This window comes from Heloderma suspectum, chromosome 2 (assembly GCF_057233095.1).
Source record: "Heloderma suspectum isolate Gila_16-S chromosome 2, 16-S_ref, whole genome shotgun sequence".
In the NCBI taxonomy this organism is placed as follows: Eukaryota; Metazoa; Chordata; class Lepidosauria; order Squamata; family Helodermatidae; genus Heloderma; species Heloderma suspectum.
In genome coordinates this window covers 307,736,525-307,758,124 of record NC_139459.1, presented here as the reverse complement: position 1 = coordinate 307,758,124, position 21,600 = coordinate 307,736,525, and the positions used below count along the sequence as shown (strand labels likewise).

General features: G+C 40.8%; 1 protein-coding gene across 4 annotated transcripts in view; it reads right to left on the bottom strand.

Annotated features, from left to right (window-relative positions):
• SLC6A6 (solute carrier family 6 member 6) overlaps positions 1 to 21,600 on the bottom strand; it is a 73,937-nt gene that overhangs the window by 23,922 nt on the left and 28,415 nt on the right. For all 4 annotated transcript variants that reach the window (XM_084840217.1, XM_084840216.1, XM_084840218.1 and 1 more), the window contains 7 exons: positions 18,580 to 18,819; positions 17,718 to 17,852; positions 14,569 to 14,803; positions 10,690 to 10,822; positions 5,436 to 5,570; positions 3,828 to 3,931; positions 3,592 to 3,716 (listed from right to left, as the gene is read on the bottom strand). In XM_084840217.1, the coding sequence (XP_084696343.1) occupies positions 3,592 to 3,716; positions 3,828 to 3,931; positions 5,436 to 5,570; positions 10,690 to 10,822; positions 14,569 to 14,803; positions 17,718 to 17,852; positions 18,580 to 18,808 (1,096 nt within the window). In that variant the 5' untranslated portion in view covers positions 18,809 to 18,819. The remainder of the gene's footprint in view (positions 1 to 3,591; positions 3,717 to 3,827; positions 3,932 to 5,435; positions 5,571 to 10,689; positions 10,823 to 14,568; positions 14,804 to 17,717; positions 17,853 to 18,579; positions 18,820 to 21,600) is intronic.

Genomic DNA, 21,600 nt, shown 5'->3' with positions numbered 1-21,600 from the left:
TCCAACTCTACACATATCATTTACAACGAGAGTTAAGAGGGAAGAGGGGCTATTGGGCTTCTGGAGTAAGTGAGATGTAATTATAGCATGACCAATTCCTGTGGTCTTTAAGGACAGAGAGGAAAAAGCTGTGCTCCAAATTTTCTCCTGGATTTTGAAACTCTCAGCCCATCCTTGGGCAAACAAAACCCACACCATACCTTCTAGGCAGCCTTCCCTAAACTGGTGCCATCCAGATATTTTGGACCAACTCCCATCAGCCCCAGAAAGCATGAGCAATGGCCAGGAATTCTGAGAGCTGTAGTCCAAAACATCTGGAGGGCATCCAGTTGGGGAAAGCTATTCTGAGGGTTTGGGCTTCTGTTCAGCAAGCCAGATGCTGAGCTGGTGTAAGCCTCCACAGTTCTGGCAAGGGTTCTACAAAATAGTATCTGCATACAGCAACAAAGGAAATGGCCTAACTGTTTCCATTGGAATAACGGATGATCTGAATAATCAGTCATCGGCCCTATCCTCTGGTAGGACTGGCACCCACATTATGCTAATGGCATACTGCTATTTGGCCATAAAAAATCCATTTGCAGCTAGCATAGTCACTCGACAGCCTTCGCTTATGCTACAAAGCAACAGCCTTTAATACTAAAAATATGTTGACCAAAACAAGACTAATGCTCCTCAACTAGGATTATTAATAGCAAAGTCAGTAGTAGATTATCCCATATCTTCTCTACAGAGAAGCTCACTTCTACGGCGCATAACGTTCATACGCTGCAATGAGATAATTCTAATTTAATATCGGTGCCACTTACTGAAGTGCAATGAAGAGTTGTTAAGTTATTAGGAAGCTGAAAGATGCTATTATTTATTTTGAAATGTTTGGGTAGTTTTGAACATAATGGGGAAATGTTGCATCAACACTTTTCATGCAAGCTTTTTGTTTAACAAAAGTACATTGGAGCGCTGGAATGTTCCAGAGTCACTTTGGTGGGTTTTTTTTTCTTCTACCTGTTACAAAATAGAGCAAGAGTATTCTCTCCAAGGATTAGCGCTTGGTCACTCACTGCAAATGCATTTGCTACCTTCAGTGTTCCCTTCGATTTAACAAAATGGGGAGGCGAAAGGGGGCAACAAAAATAAAAAGAAGCTAACACCCCAATCCTACAAGCATGGGCTTCAGCCCAGAGAAAGTGAGTTGTACATGTCCCACTGAAATTAATGGGACTTATGCTAGTTGTGATTAACCTGTCCCTCTGATTTCAAAGGAAATGAAGTCCAACTTATTTTCTCTGGACTGAAGCCATGGGATACAAGCCAGCTAATATTGTGCATGTTTAAGATGATGTTCTTGTAAAAGTGGATCTTATGTGCGTCATTCCCTTCTCTGATCCAACAACTGGGGCTTCATGAACAGAGCCCTTTCTAAAAAGCCAAAATTCCACCAATCAGTTCTTCAGGAAGGTAAGGAGGGAACTGAATCCAGGCCACAAAATTCTCCGGTCCTGCCAAACAATTTACTGTAAATATTTTAGCTTTTCAAAAAGACTCTACTTACATCCGCAGCTGCTTTGTGCATACAGTGTTGGATCAGAGTCATAAAGTAGTGTTATCTTGGGTTCATCTCTCATGTAACCCAATTTCTGCCAAGCTCTTTCACAAGGCCCATGCAACTCAATCTGATCAACTATCTTATTATTTATTTGTTTATTCATTCATAATGTTACCTAGGCCTGAAATCCTATCCACATATACTAGGAAGTAGGTCCTACTGAACTAAGTGGGAATGACTCCTAAGCTAATATACCTAGGATCAAGCTTTGTTACCATTTCATAAAAATTATCCTCAATGGAATGGATGAATAAGGCATGCAAAATTTACATCCAAAGCCTATGATTCCACACCAGATACACAGCAGAATCCTATGCATGCTTATTCAAGCAGAAGTAAACATTACTGGTTTGGATCCAAATTTAGTCATGCTTAGAGCAGACCTATTAAAAATAATAGGATTTGAGTTAGTTATGACTAACTTAAGTCCCATTGATTTCAATGGGTCTACTCTACGCATAGCTAAGACTGGATCCAATACTGTGTTCGGTACTGCTTACTCCCAAGTAAGTGTGCATAGGACTGCAGCCTTAACAATGCTCAAGCTGACTGAAATCAATAGAGTTAAGCGAGCTTAAATGTTTTGGATTGTAACCAAAATTATTTGGATTCCAAATATACAGGTTTATGTGCCAGGAGGTTAAGATAGGTTAATTCCCATTACCAGCTCCTTCATTTTTCTTCCTCTGCCTCGAAGAACATTATATTTTTAAAAATTAAGGAAAAATGCAAATCTCCACTGGTATTCCTTAGTACCATTAAAATGACACCATAAGAAGAAAAACCAATCCATTTGACAATATGGCATATAAATCACAGAGCTTGCTTCCCCCTGCCCTCCCGGTACCCACTTGGGTGGCCTTTATCTTCAGCTTTAGATGTTTGTTGTTAGGGTAGTCACAGCCTTTTACCGGCTTCACTCTCAATGCCGATTCACATATCTGGCCTTCTCAAGCTATGTTAGACTTCCCAAAGTGTGCACTCGCATGGAAAAATAAGATGTGTAACTTGGGCAATAATGGTTATGGCTAGCAGAAACCTTTGAGATTCCACAGGACACTTTTTACCAACTGTTGCAATCACTTGGGAGATACTGCTGCCAACCAGTCTTAGCACTACAGATTTCAGTCCGTTCGTATAGACAGCAATAAACTGAGCATCTGGCTTAGCATGCCTGAGCTTCAAAGGCATAACAACTTGAAGTTGCATCACTTGCTCAGGTGCTACAAGGACAGTCCAAAAGAATTTGCATGCTTTGTTCAAAAGTAACAGAGTTAGGGATATATTTTCCTTCCAGTACAAATGAAATTCTTTTTCAAGCACAATAAAAGAACAATTATCCCTATGTGTATGGGACAATCCACACTTGTTTCCTGCACATAGAAACGCACATAGCATACCACTCTGCAAGTGCGCAATTGGGGCCACTGATCTGAGGAATCCTTCATGTACTGGGAGGGTTGGAAGCCTGTGATGGGAGACTCAAGCTCTCTCTCCCACCCTCGCCCTGTTTCTAAGCATCCTTGTGACAAATGCCATCAGTTTCATCAAGGCTCTACGCTAAAATATACATGTTGCAATAAAAAGCAGACATTTTCTAGCATAGCTCTCATCTCTCAAGCAAACGTGGTGGGTCTATGGAGATTCCAGAAACCATGGCTATTAGGAATTTGAAGGAAAGGGAGAGTAACCACAGGGGTGGGTGGAGGTGTTTCTATCTTTACAAACTGTTTACATTTCATGTATTTTTAACTCAGTTTTGAGCGTTTCTTTTAAACTTAAGTCCATTTTATATTCCAGCACATTTTGAAAATATGTATTTTAAACTGTCACGCTCACTGAAATAAATTACACTTGGTTTCCTGAAATATTGTGTATTTTTCATTTTCAAAATCTCTCTCCCCTTTCGGTTGATTTAGTTTCTAGTACTTTGCTCACACACTAGGTGGCAGTGCCCACCATCACTGCCACCGACACCATCGTACCTGACTCTGCCACATCAGCAATGTCCACCCCTTGCTCTTGTGCCATGAAGCCCAGGACGGAAAAAATTGCGAAGCCAGACACAAAACTGGTACCACTGTTCAGGCATCCCAGCAGCAAACAGTCCCTAAGTCACACATATGTCATGGAGGAAGTTAATTAAAGAAAAAAATTGAACCCATGGTTCCCTACACATCAATTAGCTAACACACTAAAACCCCTTTGGTAGGAAACTTGCCTATAGCAGTTGTATTTATATTTATTGTAGCTCCCCAAGGAAGTCATTGCACCTAAGCAGATTGCATAGGAGAAGAAGATCTGTGTCCCAGCATCTATCCAGACCTAAAGAAAAGATGAAAGAAAGCCCATTAGAAGGTGGTATCTTGCACCAGCTCTGGCTATTATCTACTGCTAATCCAGACTATGCAACATAAGCATTTCTCCCCCAATATAACAACAAAAGAAGAGCATCTCTTCAAAATAACCTGTTCATGAACATTAGCAGTTGCTAGTAACATCACTCTGTTGCATTCAGCTCTACCACTCAATATAAATAATCGCAATATTTTGCCAACAAAAATGAGTAAAAACATTAACTGAAAAAAGGTCAACAAAACATTACATATATACAATCCCAGTTTCGTGCATCACCAGTTTGTAGACCCGAGCAGACTAATATACATGCAATATACTGTTTAATAATAATTTCACTGTTTTAGGACTCCCAGCCTTCTAAAAGGAAGTGGTGGATAGCGCTGTGATCCCCCCAACCTCTTGGTATGCTTTCTTGCCCATGGCCATGTACAATCATGTGCTCTAGTCTAGTCCATAGCCTAAAGCATCTGAAAGGGAGAAGCAGCTTTTTAGAATCCTCTTGTGCATCTCATACAACTTCAACATTGCTTTGAAAATGTTCCTGATGGATTGTGCCTAATGGCATTTTCATTTGTCTTATAACATGTACTGTCTGCATGTTATTGCTTATATCACAATCACTTTGTATTATTATATCTTACTGTTCTAAAATGTTTAATTGTTTTACGGTTTTATTGCTTTAAACTGTTGTGCTGCAGCTTGATAGCTTTTTAGCGAAATGGCAGTATCTGAATGTCAATAAATAAATTATACTGCTTATATCAGATCACCATATTCTTATTTGCATTTTTTTCATTAATGCTTTTCATTTCCCCATTAGAGCTTGTGGCTGACCAGATCATAAATGGTCATATAAATTGTAAGGAGCGGAAGTATGGTCTTATTTTTGTAGCCAGTACCATGGGGCGGGGGCAGCAGGGTAGAACTTACTAAGGGTGCTGCCTTCCAAGCAGTTGTGTAAAAGCAAGTTTCTCCAAAAAGTGTGAAAGGTTTTCATTATTTCCCAGTTTATTTTCTGTTACGGTCCTTTACTGCCCTCCCCAAGGGCGTCCATATAACATGGGCAGTTGCAATACTCACAAGTGCTTCTTACCGTTCTGTTTGCTGCTCCGTAACTTTGTTGCCTTTAAGAACTAAAGACTGAAGCAAAAATTATCTCCCTTATCTTGTCCACAGCCTAATATCAACAAAAAAGCTGAGATTCTACATTTGGACAGAGTCTACAAGCCTCAGAATCCTTCTGATATAAAAAGATATACACACACAGAAAATGCATTAACACATTAACAATAATAACCTTTTTTACAGGATGCGATGGGAAAAACAGAACCATGGAAGTAGTCTTCAATTAGGTTTTGATTGCTTACAGTTATGAAAAAATCTACTGTGCGATTGCCCCACTGCCCTCCTCAAGCTTTGTTCTACAATATAGGAAGAAAAATATCACAGCTTCCAGTTCCTAATAACCCACCTGTGGATCCGACAGGCGAGAGATGTCAGGGTAAAGATAAAACTTGATGCCCTCTGCAGCTCCAGGTAAAGTGACACCACGGATTAACAATACAAAAAGCATGACGAATGGGAATGTTGCTGTTATGTACACGACCTGGTAACAGAAAGGAAAATGTCAGTAAAAAGTCAGAACTTTAAATTGTTTACACCTGGAATTTGAGACTACAGTCAGATCCATCCCTATTTAATTCCCGTATTCCTGCTTGCTCTTCGCTTTCAGCAGCCAAGAGATCAGCAGGTTCCCTAAATGGCATCAACATGTATCCACCACGCTAGAGAAAGGAGACTGTCTGTTAAGGGCAAAGGTAAAGCTCTTTTCTGCTGACTTTAATTCTTGGCACCTTTCTCTTTAGAGTTGCCCCACGCTACCCCATGTTTTCCCTTGTAATTCTTTTTGGTTACTGCAAATCACTGGCCACCCTTGCTTGCATAGTCTCTCAGTGAAGAACTTTGAAGCTACTTGGGAATTGGTATGCACCTGAAGAAAATGAGACATAGGTTGTATCCAGTGGTGGCTTTGCACTTGCACGAGGCGGAACACCTGATTTCCACCAGTCCCCACTCCCGTTGCAGGCCCTCATGTTCCCAGAAAAGCTGCTCTTGAAAGTGGACAACACAGTGAGATGGCACAGACGGCTGCAGCCAGAGAGGCAAACATTGGGTGTCTTGCCTTGCACAAGCGGATGCTTAAAAAAGGGCTACCCGTGGATACAACCCATAAAATGTACCGAAGCTTTATTAAACTGTCAGACTTTATTAAACATAGACCTCCCTGATGGCGACTTGCTGCACCGTTTTGCAAGCTGACACACCTCATTCTCATTATACAGATGTCTGCAAACGGCATCCATCAAGCTATTGAAGCATTCAGCATCAAAGTATCATACATACGGAAGCAAATGAAACTGGAGCACTAAAGGTATTCCATGCTCACTTTTCCTTCTGAGATGTCTTATCTTCTATATATATAAAAGTCAAAAATTGTGAGTGGGTTTGTGGCTGGCTGCAGGGCCGTCTGTAACGCAGGGAATAAGGGGGAGCTGCCCTGGGTGTAATCACACTGCAGGGGCCCACTGAGCCTGTCATTTGGGCCCTACAGTTGCTGCCCCTTTTACTTCACATTCTCACTTGCCAGAGTGTATGACAGGAGTCACTGGGTTACATTATGACTTTGTTTATACTTTCCGTTACTAACAAGTACACCCTCTCAATCATGGTACAGGCCAGGTTTCTGATTTCAGCTATGAGTCATGTATTGGCCATCTTTCATTTTACTGGTCTCTCTCCCATTCACTCTGACTTCCTTCACCTTGGACTGGCTGGCTGCCGTTTGTTCCCTCCCCTTTACTCATGGTTTCTTTTCTGACTGTGCAGAGCTTTTAGTTTCTCTCCCCATTTCCTGCAATATCCAGCAAGGAAGCCTCTGTTGAACATTTTAATAGTGGTATGAGATTCAGTGTGGATTATATTGTAGTAGTGGTTACAGATTCAGTCTCTTGCATTTTTAGTAGTGTTTTTTATTCAATCTGCTCATTACAATTGTTGTGCTTTTTTTAATCAAGTCTGGTGGATTCAACTTTTCACCTTTCTTCTGGGGCCTCTCCAAGAAGCGTAAACCTACCTTAATGTGTTTCTAACAAATAGTGCCTATGACAAAATTACATTCTGGGCAACGCCGGGTATATCAGCTAGTATACTCTAAGCCTGATCAATGGAACATAATTTGAGGTAAAGTATGACATCACTTGTAGGAAAATCATGGAGTACTTCTAAGTGTCTGTTCAAATGGCCACGCCTCTCTCCCAATTTCATTAAACTCCATAACAGAGTGCATGTTGGAAGCAACTTGGAAATGAGTTGACTGAAGGGGCTAAACTGTGATCACTTTGGCACCACTATACTTTCAACAGATATGCTTGCTGAAGACAGCAAGCTTCGTTATGTGTTGAATCCCTTTGGACAACCCAGGTGCCACGAGGAACCCAAAACTCACTGGGGAGAACTTGGTCACCTGAACATACTCTGAGATGCAATAAGCCGAGCACATGGGAAGGTGATCACACTAGAAGACTGAACGAGAGAAGGAAATACGTGCGACTGTATTAGAAGTAAATGCCATCTCACTGCATGCAGGCATTGACAGAAAATGTCAGCAACCAGACTAAAAGGCACGAACATGAGAACAATTGTTAGAAAGAGCTCCAATATCACGGGGGCTGCAGACAAGCAAGCAGACAGGCCATTGTGGGTATGGTTTCTATCCTGCATTAACAATATTCACACTGTGAGCCCAAGTAGTATACAAAAAGTTCAAAAGTCCTTTTAGTGTCGTGTGTGAAAACACCAAAGGACAACTAGAACAGTAAACTGTAAGAGACACAAAACAGAGTAGAGGCTGTTGCTCTACCCTGACTTCTCATGAACCTTCAAAGACCTGATGCTACCCTGATTGTAAACTTCTGTGGCATCTAGAGCCAAGAGAGTTGGGCTAAGTTCTGGTATGATCCAGCAGAGCATAACATGTAGGGATGTCAGATGAATCTGTCTGTTGGGTAGTTTGCCAAGCTTTCAGCAGCTCGGTCCCCCGGACTTCAACTCACTTACCCGAAGCTGTCCTGACCCGATGCAGTTCGAGTCGGGCCAGCTCGTGGGCTTTCCAGGGTTTTTCCCCCCTTACAGCAACAATAAGTTTACACAAATTGCAGCCATAATATGCTTAATTTGTGCAAACTGCTCCCACAATTTTGTGCAAATTGTGGGTGCAATTTGCACCAATTAAGCATATTACAGCTGCAACTGGAATAAATTAGAGCCGAAATTTGCGTAAATGTCGCTTTAAGGGGGGGAAATCTGAGAAAACTTCCCCGATTCTGGGGAAAAGCCCATGACTCGGCTCGCAAATGCAAGCCAAACCGAGGGCTCCATGGAGATCCGGCGAACCAAAAAAAGGGCCGGATTTTCCTGCAATGGCCATCTCTATTTACACATATGTTCACCTGAAAGCAAGTAGAAGCACCATGTGATCAGGAATCCTGATAAAGAAGGTTTCCCAATTGCATGGAGTCTTCTACTTGTGTTCAAATGAACATGCATAGAAGAATAATTCCCCTTCGGACCTTCCTGCTCAGCAAGGGGAGGACAGAGGTGAGTGGGCAGGGGTAGGGGCAGTGCAACTCTCTGCCCCTCGCACACACTGCCTCTCGCACACACTGCCTTTCCCTCTTCAAGCATCATGTCTGAACAAGGCTAGAATGGCACAAGCAGACGCTTGTAAACAAGGATTCACTACAGAGTGGAATTGATGTGTGGCACTCAAATCTTATGTACTCCATAGCCAATAAGAAGCTGTTTTTTCAGATGGTAAAACATTGTCTCCAGCACAGAAAAAGGAGGAAATTGGGCATGATCCATTGAGAATGTCATAATACATATCAAATAAACAGAAGTCCATATTTAAATCCAATGGCACAAGAGATTATTCCGGCAGGATGGTACCCGTTGCTTTTCTCTGGCTGAATGTTCCCAAAAGCTGAGTGTGTGCATGTCCCCTGGGCATCTACATGATACCTACACAGCCAATCAAATTCTGATTTCACCTTTATTTCCTCCAAATAGGGTCAGATGTTTCCTCCTGGCAATTATAGCTCTGCTACTTTGTTTAATATAGTTTTGTTTTCATGAAATAGGTTTAGCCAGATAAAAGCTCCTGAGATACATCTTCTTGCCTTTTAAGTGAACCTCAGGAGAGTAACAGGCAGATATCAAAGCCTGCTGCACCACAACAACTCCTGCAGCCAGTCTGATTTGTAAATTCAATACACATAACTACATGTAATTTCATGTAATTTCCCCGCTTTCTTTGGAAAACCCATGGCATTCTCATTTTTAAAAATAATGTTATAGATAGCCTAGAAATTTCTCCTGAAGTTTTCTCCCCCAAATCTTCCATCCTTTTTAATTTAGTCCCTTTCCTGATGGCTACTAAGCATGGCTATTAAATTGTATTAACTACTATTATTTCCTTCTTGACGCCTAAGGTGAACACTGAATAATTCTATCCTTAATTGCTAATAAATTCCACTTCAAAACTAATCAGCTTTTTGACCCCATGATTATTGTTCCAATCCAGCATGTTATGCCAATGGGAATTAATTGGAAGATAAATATTTTCAGACAGTACTAACACTGAGCTATGGAAGCTACTTCATTGGGTAAAAAAATAAAAAAAAAGTTGTCCAGAAAATAAGGCAACACCATTCTTGTATTTGAGTGTTTTTTAAATCCATGATGAAATTAGAGCCAGGCAGGTAAGTATCAAAGCATCGTTGTAAATTTAGAATGACCCTAATTATTACACAACATATTCTTGAGCAATGGCATTGGAATTCTTATACTTCGTTCTTTTGCATGTGTTTAAAATGAATGGTGGTCTGGCTGTCAGTTGATAATAACTGGTAATAATTACTAGTTTGGTAAGGCTTGATCTTGTAGAAGTTGACCCTCTTGACAAAATGGAGACAAAGAGGGTTGTTCAGCAATAAAAAATAAAGGGAAAAAAATGAAGGACATGAACATTCTATGAGCCATGTACATTCAAAACTGTGACTTCAGGGAAACAACTACATACAGAAGCCACATTTTATACAGTTCTTGAACTTGCTCTGAAGTTTTCAGTGGGTCTAGCTGAAGAGTTCATAGAGGAAACTAAATAATAAATCCATTCCCAATCTTTGGATAAACAAGGAGTAAGTCGAGAGCTTTAAAATAATAATAGGGATATAACTCGTGCTAAGAAGTTAATTCAGTAATCTTAGGTTTAAGATTTGGTGTGGGTACAAAACTGCTGCTTAAAATTAAGTTTCTGAATTTCCTGTTTAGACACCTAGAGTGCAATCCTATGCATATTTGACAGAAAAAGTCCTACAACTCCCAGCATTCCCCAGCCAGCATGGGGAATGGCTAGGAAATGCTGAGAGTTGTAAGACATTTTTCTGTCTTAACATGCATAACTGAGTACCCTTTTAAAACCAGTTAAAACGTTAACTTCCAGTTGCCAGCTGATAAATCCCATCAAGGTAATTCATAAATATATTTTGATGTTTAATGAACCATTTAAATTCTTTTTAATGCAATGAATCTAATCGTTTAATTCCAGACAGAGATTACATTTTAAGATAACTATTATTACAAAAAGGGACACAGCAAGCACTTACTTTCCCAGTGGACTTCACACCTTTCCAAATGCAAAAGAAACATATCACCCAGACAAGAAGGAGACAAAGAGCCAGGTCCCACTTGACAACACCAGGCTCATCAATTCCTGAAGACAAGCTCAGTACGTTGTGCCTTAAAATGGTAAAAAGAAACAAAACAAGACAAAGATACAATAAGACAATTTAATCGATTACTTCTGAAGAACTAGTCTTTGAAAGCAGAATGATGGTATTCGCAACATTGCCTAAAGGGGACTGCTTAACCTGTTGAGTTCTTGCTAAAGTGTATGGTGTCATATCCAAACTGGATAAGTGGGTTAAATGGTATTAACTTGATTCACTATATAAATCTGTAATAATAATGATGATGACGATAAACTAAATGGGAAGGATCCATTGACATGAGTCAAGAATTATGATTCTAAACTTGTTAAAACTTTTCTCTTCATTCTGGGCACTTGAATTGCTCTCATTCCTCTACCTTTTTCCTCCCCTTCCCTCATGTGTCTCTTAGGCCTAGTTCTCAGGGCCAGACTATAAAAGATGGGCAATTCCATTATTTTCTGTTGTTGTTGTTAATAATGATGATGATGATGAAGATGAAAAGCAACTGCAGGAGGCTGAAATCAGGAGTAGATGAGCAACTGGTGGAAGACGTTACTTACCCCTTTCCCTTCCTGCTATAGATCTGCTCAAAATCACCTGCAAGTTGCTTTTCCCTTCATAAGGGGAGAAATATACAGTGTCCCCATAGCCTAGGAGTTACAATGGATGGGAAAGCAGCAACGAGAGAGCGGCCAAATGGCACAAAGGGAAAGGGGTGAGCAGCCACCTACCCCTCCTCAGCACAGAGGAGAACTGGATAGAGCCATCTCCCCTCCTCCCCACTAGTTCTTCACTCCCTATTTCAACCTTCATCAGCCCACTCGTTGTTTAAAAAAAGACACCAAAGTGACAAAGGAGACTGTCATGTGTAGTTTGGTCCACAGTGAAATGGTAAGGATCTATGTTTAAGCTGGGGAAATCACATGACTCAATGCTCCTCTATACAAAAATGTTATCTGAAGAGAGGAAGCTGATATGTCAAGACAGAAGATAACACTTTCCTCCTCGACATGTTGTTTTCTATATGGAAGGAACTGTTTTGTATGGAGAAGCATTCAATCAAGTGAGGCCCCATGTGCAGCCTGAAGTGGTACAGAGCCAGAAAATGTTTTTGCCACTTTAGTGAGAACAAGGCCTTAGACTGTAAGCCTAAGGACAGGGCCTATGTCTTAAAAAATAATAAACGGCCTAAACTACAAAAGATGTTTTATTATTATTATTAATTAGATTTCTATACTGCTCCATAGCTGACGCTCTCTGGGCGATTTACAAAAGTTAAAAGTTTAGGAATCATTGTCATCATCCTACTAGTATTTGTTGGAGCTAGGCTACTTGCAAGAATCAAGATCTGTAAGAAGACAATGAGAGTTAACTGCTCATGTTGAGTTAATACATCCCAACTCAATTTGAGTGAGATTTGAGTGAGATAATACAGTAGAGTTATGCAATGAACTTCTCCCTCAAGACTCAGGTCTCACTGCTGCCACAGATTAACATAGGGCAGGGCAACATATCCAAACGGGCCTAAAATAGATACATGGTTTGTTTTTATTTCAGAGTGTCTATTACACACTGGAATAGCAATCCAGTCATGAAAGCCCCACTGAAGCTAATGGTACTATTCTAATCCTACTCCAGAGTAAGAGGGTTGCGCACTGCAGCTACAGTTAAAAAAATAATTTAAAAAACAAAGTATTACTGATCATAGTAATTTCTGATGTGTGACAGAGATGTGTATGCACACCTCTTCCATCTTTACTATATATTGCTTCAAACTGTAAACACATTCTTTATTCTAAAATAATAATAACGAATAATAAAGATCAATTCAGTTGATTTAAAAAGCCAAATCTGGCACAAAGGGGAACTGGATATAGAATTACTTCTATATCAGCAACATGAACAATCTTCAGCTTCAGTAAGTAAACAAAACACAGAACTAGAGAGGAGTTGTGCAACTTTTAAAGGTATACTGTTTCAATTAAGATCAAGAGTTGTTTATAATAGCATGCATGACAACAAACTATCTTTGCTCAAGGTTCTCACTCCAGAGTAGGGAAGAGCAAACACATTTTGCTAATTTATGGCTGCCTTCAAGGGCATATGAGCCTAAAGCATATTTTGTTTAATTTTATTCTGCTTCCTTACATGTACATTATTTCTGCATGATTTCCCTGCATGAACCAGGTCTGCTGATTCCTAAGTACTTATAAGCTTTGGGTTGGTGGCAGGGAACAATCAAAGCCCTTATTTACTGGCAATTGTCCCCTACGTCTTACCCTTTCTGTTCTATGTTTGCAACCCTATACTATGAAATACAATCTTTACAACTGAGAAATTGAAGCATGTGATGTAATCCCAAGAGGTAATTCTCTGGAAATAAAGCCAGATTTGCTTATCCCCTATGACTGCTGCTCAAACAAGCATGAGATTTACACAGGCCATTAACTCAAATAACCTATAACGATGGCCTCCAATGCATAATCAGTAACTTTGTTAAGAAAGAGGACCTCACTAAGGGAGCAATCCTATGGCCACTAGTCAGCAGCTAGATGGCCATAGGATACATCGGGTTCTGGGAACTGACCTCAGAGCCCATGCTCCGAGGTCAGTTCCCAGAGAACCGACCTTCCCCCTGCCCCTGCCCCCCCCCCCCCCCCGCTGCCTCACAGGCAGCTCAGAACAGCCCCGGAACAGAACAGTTCGGAAGAGGAGTGCGGAGCAGTGAAAACGGGGCTTTCCTGGAGGCATTCCAGGGCAGGGAAAGCAGAAATGCCGATACAACACATCCTATGTGTTGTCCGGCAGCCACTTCCCCTGCTCCGCCTTCCCACGGCTAGACAGCCGAAATCAGCTGTCTAGCCGCAAATGTAGGGCGGGTGAAGCACGGAGGGGACAATCCCCTCCGCGCTTCTCCTGCCCTGCATTGGATAGGCAGTCGCCTCCAAGTTCGGCGGTGGCTGTCTATCCCAGTAGGATTGCGCCCTTAATGTGTGAAGGTGAGCATTTCAGTAAAGCCAACCATGCCTGAGATGTAGCCTCTTCAACAGGAACTACTGATAAGGCTGAATGGATATATCTCTCTTAGGTTTCAACACTCAACAAAGATTACTTGACTCACAAAGTAGGACAGTTGTCTTGTAAAGGTACCAAATTCAAGTGAATTTAACACATGATAAAGAGGCTTACATATTTGCAAGGTGGCATGTATTACCCCACAGATGTTAAAAAAGTTATGTAACATATTAACTAGCTCGAAGCAACGTACATAACTATAGGGTTCCTGAAAGTTTGTAAGATGCAAAGACCTTAGTTAAGTCCTCCCAGTGTAATAAGCGAACAATGCTTTTGTCACTGCTCCTCTATGTGTTGGACATTTCAAATAACATTAATTATCATGTGGTGTAGTGAAAGCTCAATATGATTTATGAATGCTGAATAGCTAGCTATTGCTAATGGCATATTTATAATACATATTCAAATAAATATAAGTTCATATCTAAATCCATTGGCACAAGAGATTATTCCAGCAGGATTGTATCCATTGCCTTTTCCTGTCTGAATGTTCCCCAAAGCTGAGCATGTGCATGTCTCCTGGGCATCTGCAGTAGACATACACAGCAAAATTCTGATTTGACTATCCCAGGCCTCAGTAAGACTAGGCAATGTTCTATAATTCCCCTTATAATTTCAGTTGGATCTGCTTTTTATCATCTATGATCTATGTTGGTCATCGGTCATAAAGTGCTGCAAACAACAATTAAATTTGCTTACTCCCAAAATTCTGTGACCGGAGAAGTGAAGTTAGTGGTATTCATTGACAACCAGAGTGTTTTGTTGTGTCTAAGAGTGTCTTCCATGCAGGCGTCTGTAGTCCACGTTTGGTGACAGAGAGACCAAGGCAGGACACTGGTAAAAGACTGGAATAGATAGTACAGTCCCCAAGCCAGGATGACGATGTAATACACATTCAAAAGCGACACAATCACGATGGAAGCATAACCTATTCCTGTTTTTAAAAAGAAAAAAGCAGAAGACAGGAACATATGAAATAATGCAGATAAGTAACAGCCTGTATTACAGACGCATAGGTAATCTTGTTACTTTAGGAACAGGTATATCTAGCGCTACAAATGCAGCAGCCTTCAGGTGTTGCACTTCACCTTCGTTGTCCCACTGAAGTAAGTATTAGGCTGGCCAAATGCAAAAGAGGGCAGGACTACTGCACCTCTAATAGCTGCCTGCTTGGGAAAGTCATGTAGAAAACAACTGTTTAGAGGTGCAGGAGCCATGCCCTCTTTTGCATCTGGCCGCTCCTGGCCATTTTGCACTCCTCAAAAAGTAGCTCTCCATGCTACATGGCAAACTGCTTTTGAAATGAGGGCGACCTTCCCAAGCAACTTATGATGTAGGATGGCAGGGGAGTCATTCTGCCACCCAGTGAAAGAATTAAAGAAGCCCACTGGGGAACCTCAAAGCCAAGATCATACCAAGTTTTTTCAATCCTGACTTGTATGCTGAAGACAGCCACTTGGCATTCAAACTGTAGGAATGCTTTAAATATATTTCTGATTATTAGGTACCAAATTTCAATCACAAGATGTGGCTATCTCAATCAAGCTCTGCTTGTGAGCTTCCCTGAGGCATCTGCTACTGGCAAACGCAGATAATGGGCAACAGCCTAAGCTAGCATGACAATTACGTATGGAATGGAATTCAGTGAAATATGCAGAGTTCCCTGGAATGCAGTTATAAAAGTATTCTACTTATGCTTCAGATTGAAGCCTATAGCATAACCCTATTCATATTTACTCAGAATGAAATTTCACTGCGTTCAGTGGGATTTACTCCCAAGAAAAGCATGGACAGGACTGCAGCCTCATGGCACAATCTGTAGCACTCATGGCACTCAGAAGAAAGCTCCACCAAGTCTAATGGGGCTAACTCCCAGGTAAGTGGGTATAAGATTGCAGCCTCACAGAACAATCCTATACATGTCTACTTAGAAATAAGCGTAACTGAATTCAGTAGGATTTACTCCCAGGTAAGTGTGTATAGGATCTGGCTGCAGCAATGGTAATAACAACAGCAACATTCCAGGTGAATAGACAACATGTTTGTGCAGGTATGACAAGGAGGTCAAAAGTTAAATGGAGAAGGTCAACAAAGAGAAAACTGTAATTTATGCACACATCTCTCTCTTGCTTCTGCAAAGGTCTCATGGCTGCTATTTGTAAAATAAGATAAATGTTTAACACCGATATCAATGTTTGACAATAAAAAAATCCCTGCCCTGTTTGTTTTCCAAACACAGGGTCACTTGCAAATGAGGTCATGTCCTCCACTGCTCAAAATGGCATGCAAGCAGCTAATGCAGTGCATACTGGTACAAGGCTTTAACTACCATCCCAATCATAGCCCCATTTACTTGGCAAGAAGTCCTCCAGATTTCAGTGGAGCTTGCTTCCAAATAAGTAGCTTGGGAGACAAAAAAAAAAAAAAGGTCTAAGCTGGCAATCCTCTTAATGAAACACCAAACTGCCCTGGAAGAACTTAATGACCTGTGAATGCACCTGTTCCTTAATAACCATTGCGCTGTCTTGGACCATGGCAGTGCACATTTTCCTGGTGCAATACCCAGCCAAGGCCTTTGAGAAACTGCTTCATGTTCATCAAAGGTCCACAGATTTAAAAGAAGGTAATCCAGGGAGTTCCTTGTGTTCTCAGAGGGGCTATTTAAAAGAACGGTAAATGCTAAAACTTCTATCGCAATCTCTTAGATTGTAGTACTGCTACTACAGTTGTGTGTGTGTGTGTGTGTGTGTGTGTGTGTGTGTATGTTTGAAGTATCAGCAGGGGTACCAAACACAAACTCTTGAGCTCATACCACCCCTCAGGTTAGCTCTTCTGACCCACTTTATCTCTGAGCTGAAGGGCAGAGGCAGAAGCATGTTGACTTGCTCTGCCCCTGCACCCAACTGGCGTTCCAAGCTCAGAGTGCCCTTCAGCCACAGACGGAAGCACGCATGCCTCCAGCTCCTGTCTCCAGCTCCAGCCTAAAAGGGACAGTTGGAAGCAAATAAGCTGGTCTCTGCCTGTAGCTCCAGCTTTTGGCTCATCTTGCTTGCCAGAGTCTGGGTCCCCTCTTACCATGGTGAAGGGGGTTAGAAGGGGGTTGTTATCAAACCCTGTGTACCCTATTTTAAAATTCTTTGATGCCTACACTTTGTAATCTAGGAAGTCCATCTTTCTCACCATTTTGCATCAAACTATAACATTAACATATAGGGAAGGATGGCTCTCCATATAGGGGAATAGATTTTAAATGTAGTCTGGTTAACTACAGAGAAGGATTTTGTAGGACTTCAGTGACTGTGCATGTTTAGTCTTCTGTTCAGGAATATTTGGTTGACATTAAAAACAGTAATGTTAATTCACGTGAGTAAGCACTTTACTGAATAGAGATGCAGAGGAACATAGCACTGAGCAGTAAGAACTGAAGAAACCAAGAAGATCTCTGGAACATCATGCCACATTACAGATAATAATTCAGTTTATGCACAGAAATAAAAATGATTCTTAATTCCTTTCAGAATCAATCATATTAGTTGACCCTTGCATTGCACTGTAAAATCCCTATCAGAGATGACAAGTAGGTTTGGCCCTCAGCGCAACAACACCCCTAAGACCAGTGCTTTACAGTCCTCCAGAAAGGTGTGTGGCAACCTTTCACTTAGATGGGAGAAAGTAAAGGGGTGTACCCAGGGACACTATTGGAGCTGAGGATAAAACCTCTTTCCTGCCCTGGCGACCCCAGTCACTGAGAATCCTGCCTGCTCTGTTTACATAGCCTTACCCCAAGGTCAGAACCTCACACAGTCTTGGGAACTAACTTGTATACAGAAAGAAGGCAAATAACTAACCGGTGAAAATAGGGCAGATCTTTTCCCAGCATGTAATTCCTCCTTCAGAGGTATATTGTCCTAGTGCCACCTCCAGGAAAAACACAGGAAGACCTCCTCCGAACAGAAAAATGAAATAAGGTATGAGAAAAGCACCTGTAGAAAAAACACAAAAGGGAGAGTAAAAATATTCTATGACAATGAAATAAAAAACAAGAGTAGCCACTGATGGTAGTAAATAAATCTCTAGGAAACGTCTCCCATGGCCTTCTATCAGCAGGTTCTGAAACTGTTACTTGACAGCAAAGATTAATAATGAGATTTTTAAATCTTACATAGAAACTTTAAATTTCTATTTTTTAAATAGAAATGTCCTGCTATTTTGAGGTTAAGAGATGGGAAACAGTAGCAAAGAGAATAGCTTCCTTTCACTTAATACTATAAGTTTAGATACAAGATTGATATCAATGTGTATAAATGCTTTTCTGTTTTGTAATATCTACATTTGTTATGATCTGGTATTTGACAAATGTATTGTAAATAACTGATGCATTTGTCTTTCAGATATTGTTATTATAATAATAATAAAAGTAAATGCCACTGTGCTTTAGTTATTAGTTAGTTAAGCTGTGCTTTCGTTCAATAACGCTTGAAACATGCAATCCTATGCACGTTTAGATAGAAAAAAGTCCTACAAATTCCAGCATTCCCTAGCCATTCCCCATGCTGGCTGAGGAATATTGGGAGTTGTAGGACTTCTTCCTGTCTAAGCATGCATAGGATTGTGCCCTAAATTGTTTTAAAAGCTTGATCACATTCACTTTCATAACAGCCCTGCTTCCCCATGCACCCCCAAAATTATGAATGCAATGACAATACTTACCTCCGCCATTTTTATAGCAGAGATATGGAAATCGCCAAACATTGCCTAATCCAATAAATCCTCCAGCCACAGACAACAGAAAGTCAATCTTGCTGGCCCACTTTTCACGTTGTGGTGGCTTCCCCTCTGCCTCATCCTCAGGCCGTGTCCCAGGGCTCTTGCCAGGGGAAGGTTTGAGAATGTCCTTGTGGAAATCTTTCAGACACTGCAGTTTCTCCTTTGTTGCCATGTTTTTGTTTTCTAGAAATAAATAAATTACAATATAGGTTTTATAAACAGGGTTACTTGATAGACTTCACTCAACAGCCACCTCTGCGCATGAACCACCTTGGCAAGCAAGTATGCAAAGTTGATAACTAAGCAATGTTTTCCTCAAAAACATCAACTTTTTCAAGCCGGTATAGAAATATACATGCACCGGAAGGATGCAGCTAATGGTTAGTCATATCTGACTCCACAAACGGTAAAAAAGAATACCAATGCCTCTTGAACACCTATGAAGGATCTTTTCACAGTATGAGTTTAGCATTTCAGGTTCCTGAACACTTTGGAAAGGCAGTCTTTATATCCTGATTCACTGCACTAACAGCGTTAGACTCACTAAGATACTTCATGGTAAAGAAGCTGCAGCACTTCTGTGGCTTTGAGTCTTAAGGAGTGTTAAAACAAGTGAAATGCAACACTGTCATGTACTGTGACATTTTCTTTTCACGGCAGCAGAAACTAAAGGTGACGGGAGGCCTCGTGGGTCTCTTCCTCTGTATGGAAGAGATGTGGGAATCTTAAGCATCTGGTGTCCTGCCACTACTGTGCTTCAGTCCCTTGCCCTATCTCCCTCCTACAGCCAACTTTTAAATAGACTATGGAAGAAGGAGAAGAGAGTGGTACTCAAACACTCATTAGGTGTCTTCATTATGCTTATTCCTAAGCCTCCCTCAGAAAAGTAGCTGTGCATGAAGGGTAAGGATGCAGAATAGGTAAGGAGAGGGTAACAGGAGCAGGTGGAGTGGTAGAACTTCTGGGGGGAGGACAGGAGTATGTGCCCTGAGGGTGAATGGAGAGAAGGCAGTGAAGGTGCTTAAAGGTGTTAGGAGAAGCAGTGTATGTTGAGGGGGGTGGGTCGCAATGGAAATGGGAAATGCCTAGAACACACCTAGATATTCGGCATGCCCTTGAATGTCCTTCCCATTCTCAGTGTGCAATCCCAGATTTTCAAGTGCTCTGCGCTTACAGTTACGAACTTAGGGCCCAACTCTAGTTTAGGCATCTAGCAGATCCCTCCATGACTTTGTGGTCAGAGTTTTACAACAGCTGGCTGACCATGTAAATGGGAGCTGAACAGTGTAGAAAATCTGCCCTCTATTATTTCATCTTTTTCTTTTCCCTGTCCAAATGTCTGTTTCAAGTCTGTAATTGTTTCCAGAATCTTTGTATTTTTCATATGCTGAAATATTAGGGATTTACGAAGAGTTATCACAGACCATCTATTAAAAGTGAAATTTTCTCACATCGTGATTTATCCTAATGAGCGGAAGGATCTGAAGCAGCAGTTTCTTTCTCTCTTTCTATTTTTATAATCTTGGTACTGATTAAAAAAAACAACCCTGCATAAATAAACCTTTCTGCTCAGTTGAGTTTTGACATACACCCCCGCCTCACTTCACTGCCACTTCAAAATCTCACTTAGATTTCAAAATAAATAGGTCTGAGTCACTCTGATGCACAATAGAATCATATTCTTTGCCATAGCAATGGCTTATTAATTGATGAAACAGCCAGGGACAAGACTTGCTTTGTACAAACCCCACAACAAACCAAACCCTCAAAGGTCACCCTGGCTAATAAATACTGCTCCCAATGTAAGTTGTATGTATAAAATAAAATATGAATTGACTTCATATTCAAAATACTTTTATATACATTGAAGATAGTAAATAAAAAGAGAGGTAAGATAAACACACACACACTTCATGCAGAATCTTTCATGCACCAAAAGTACAGATACAATCAGTTCTTTACGTGGTAGCTGTGGAAGGTACACCAACTGGCTCTGGAGTGCAGAAGTAAATGTCCACACATTGCTGCAAGCAGGTACACATACCCTGCCCTAGGTTACGCTCAGTTCTGAAGAGTCATGCTCTTGCACTTCTGCAGACAGAGCACTCCATTAATCCATCAGTCGAACACACTGATTTTTTCCAACCACAGAAAGACCCCGCGCTGGATTGTGCGCATAGGAAATTATAGGACAGATTTGCCCTTATTTTTCCAGCTTGCAGAATGATCCTGTGTGAACAACCCCACCATATGTGGTAGAAGGCTGCTGGATGAGGCAATGACTTTAAGAGCTAGAATTTTAAAAACAGAACATTGATAAAATATAATATAGCTGGCAAACATTTAAACCTAACCTTAATGATAGAAGAATTAAATCCTTGCCTAGATCATCTGACCACACAAAAAATACATTAAGCCTCTTTATTTTTACAATTGTGTTTTATTCGTGAAAATGTCCTACGTTTTCATCGGGCTAATGCAAACTAGGACATTATTTCCAAGTTGCAACCATTTTCTATTTGGTTTTTGTATGTGTCGCTACAACCATACCTCATATTATAGTACTGGAAGTCTGGAATTAATTTGCTGCATTCTGATCTGTAAACAGATTTAGCTTGTATGGCAATGACCTGAAACTTCAGCTGACATTAGGTTAGCAGGAAATCTGTAACTGGAACATGTTTCTGAGAGAGATATGTATCGATGTACCCATGCAGATGAAAACCATTCCACAGGCCATACAGGTTAGCCAAGCTAAACTGGGGAAAACAATTATGAACTTGCCTTCGTTTCTCAGTGTCTTGGTTAAACATTTTAAAGCCAGAATTAAGACAAAGTTGAAAAGGTCTTAAACTTAATTACCTGGAGAATATTGAGGGAGGGGGAATTTAAACTAACCTGTTTGAATGTACCTGAAGAGAGCATATACAATAATCAACATGAATGCCAGATAGCAGCAGGTCA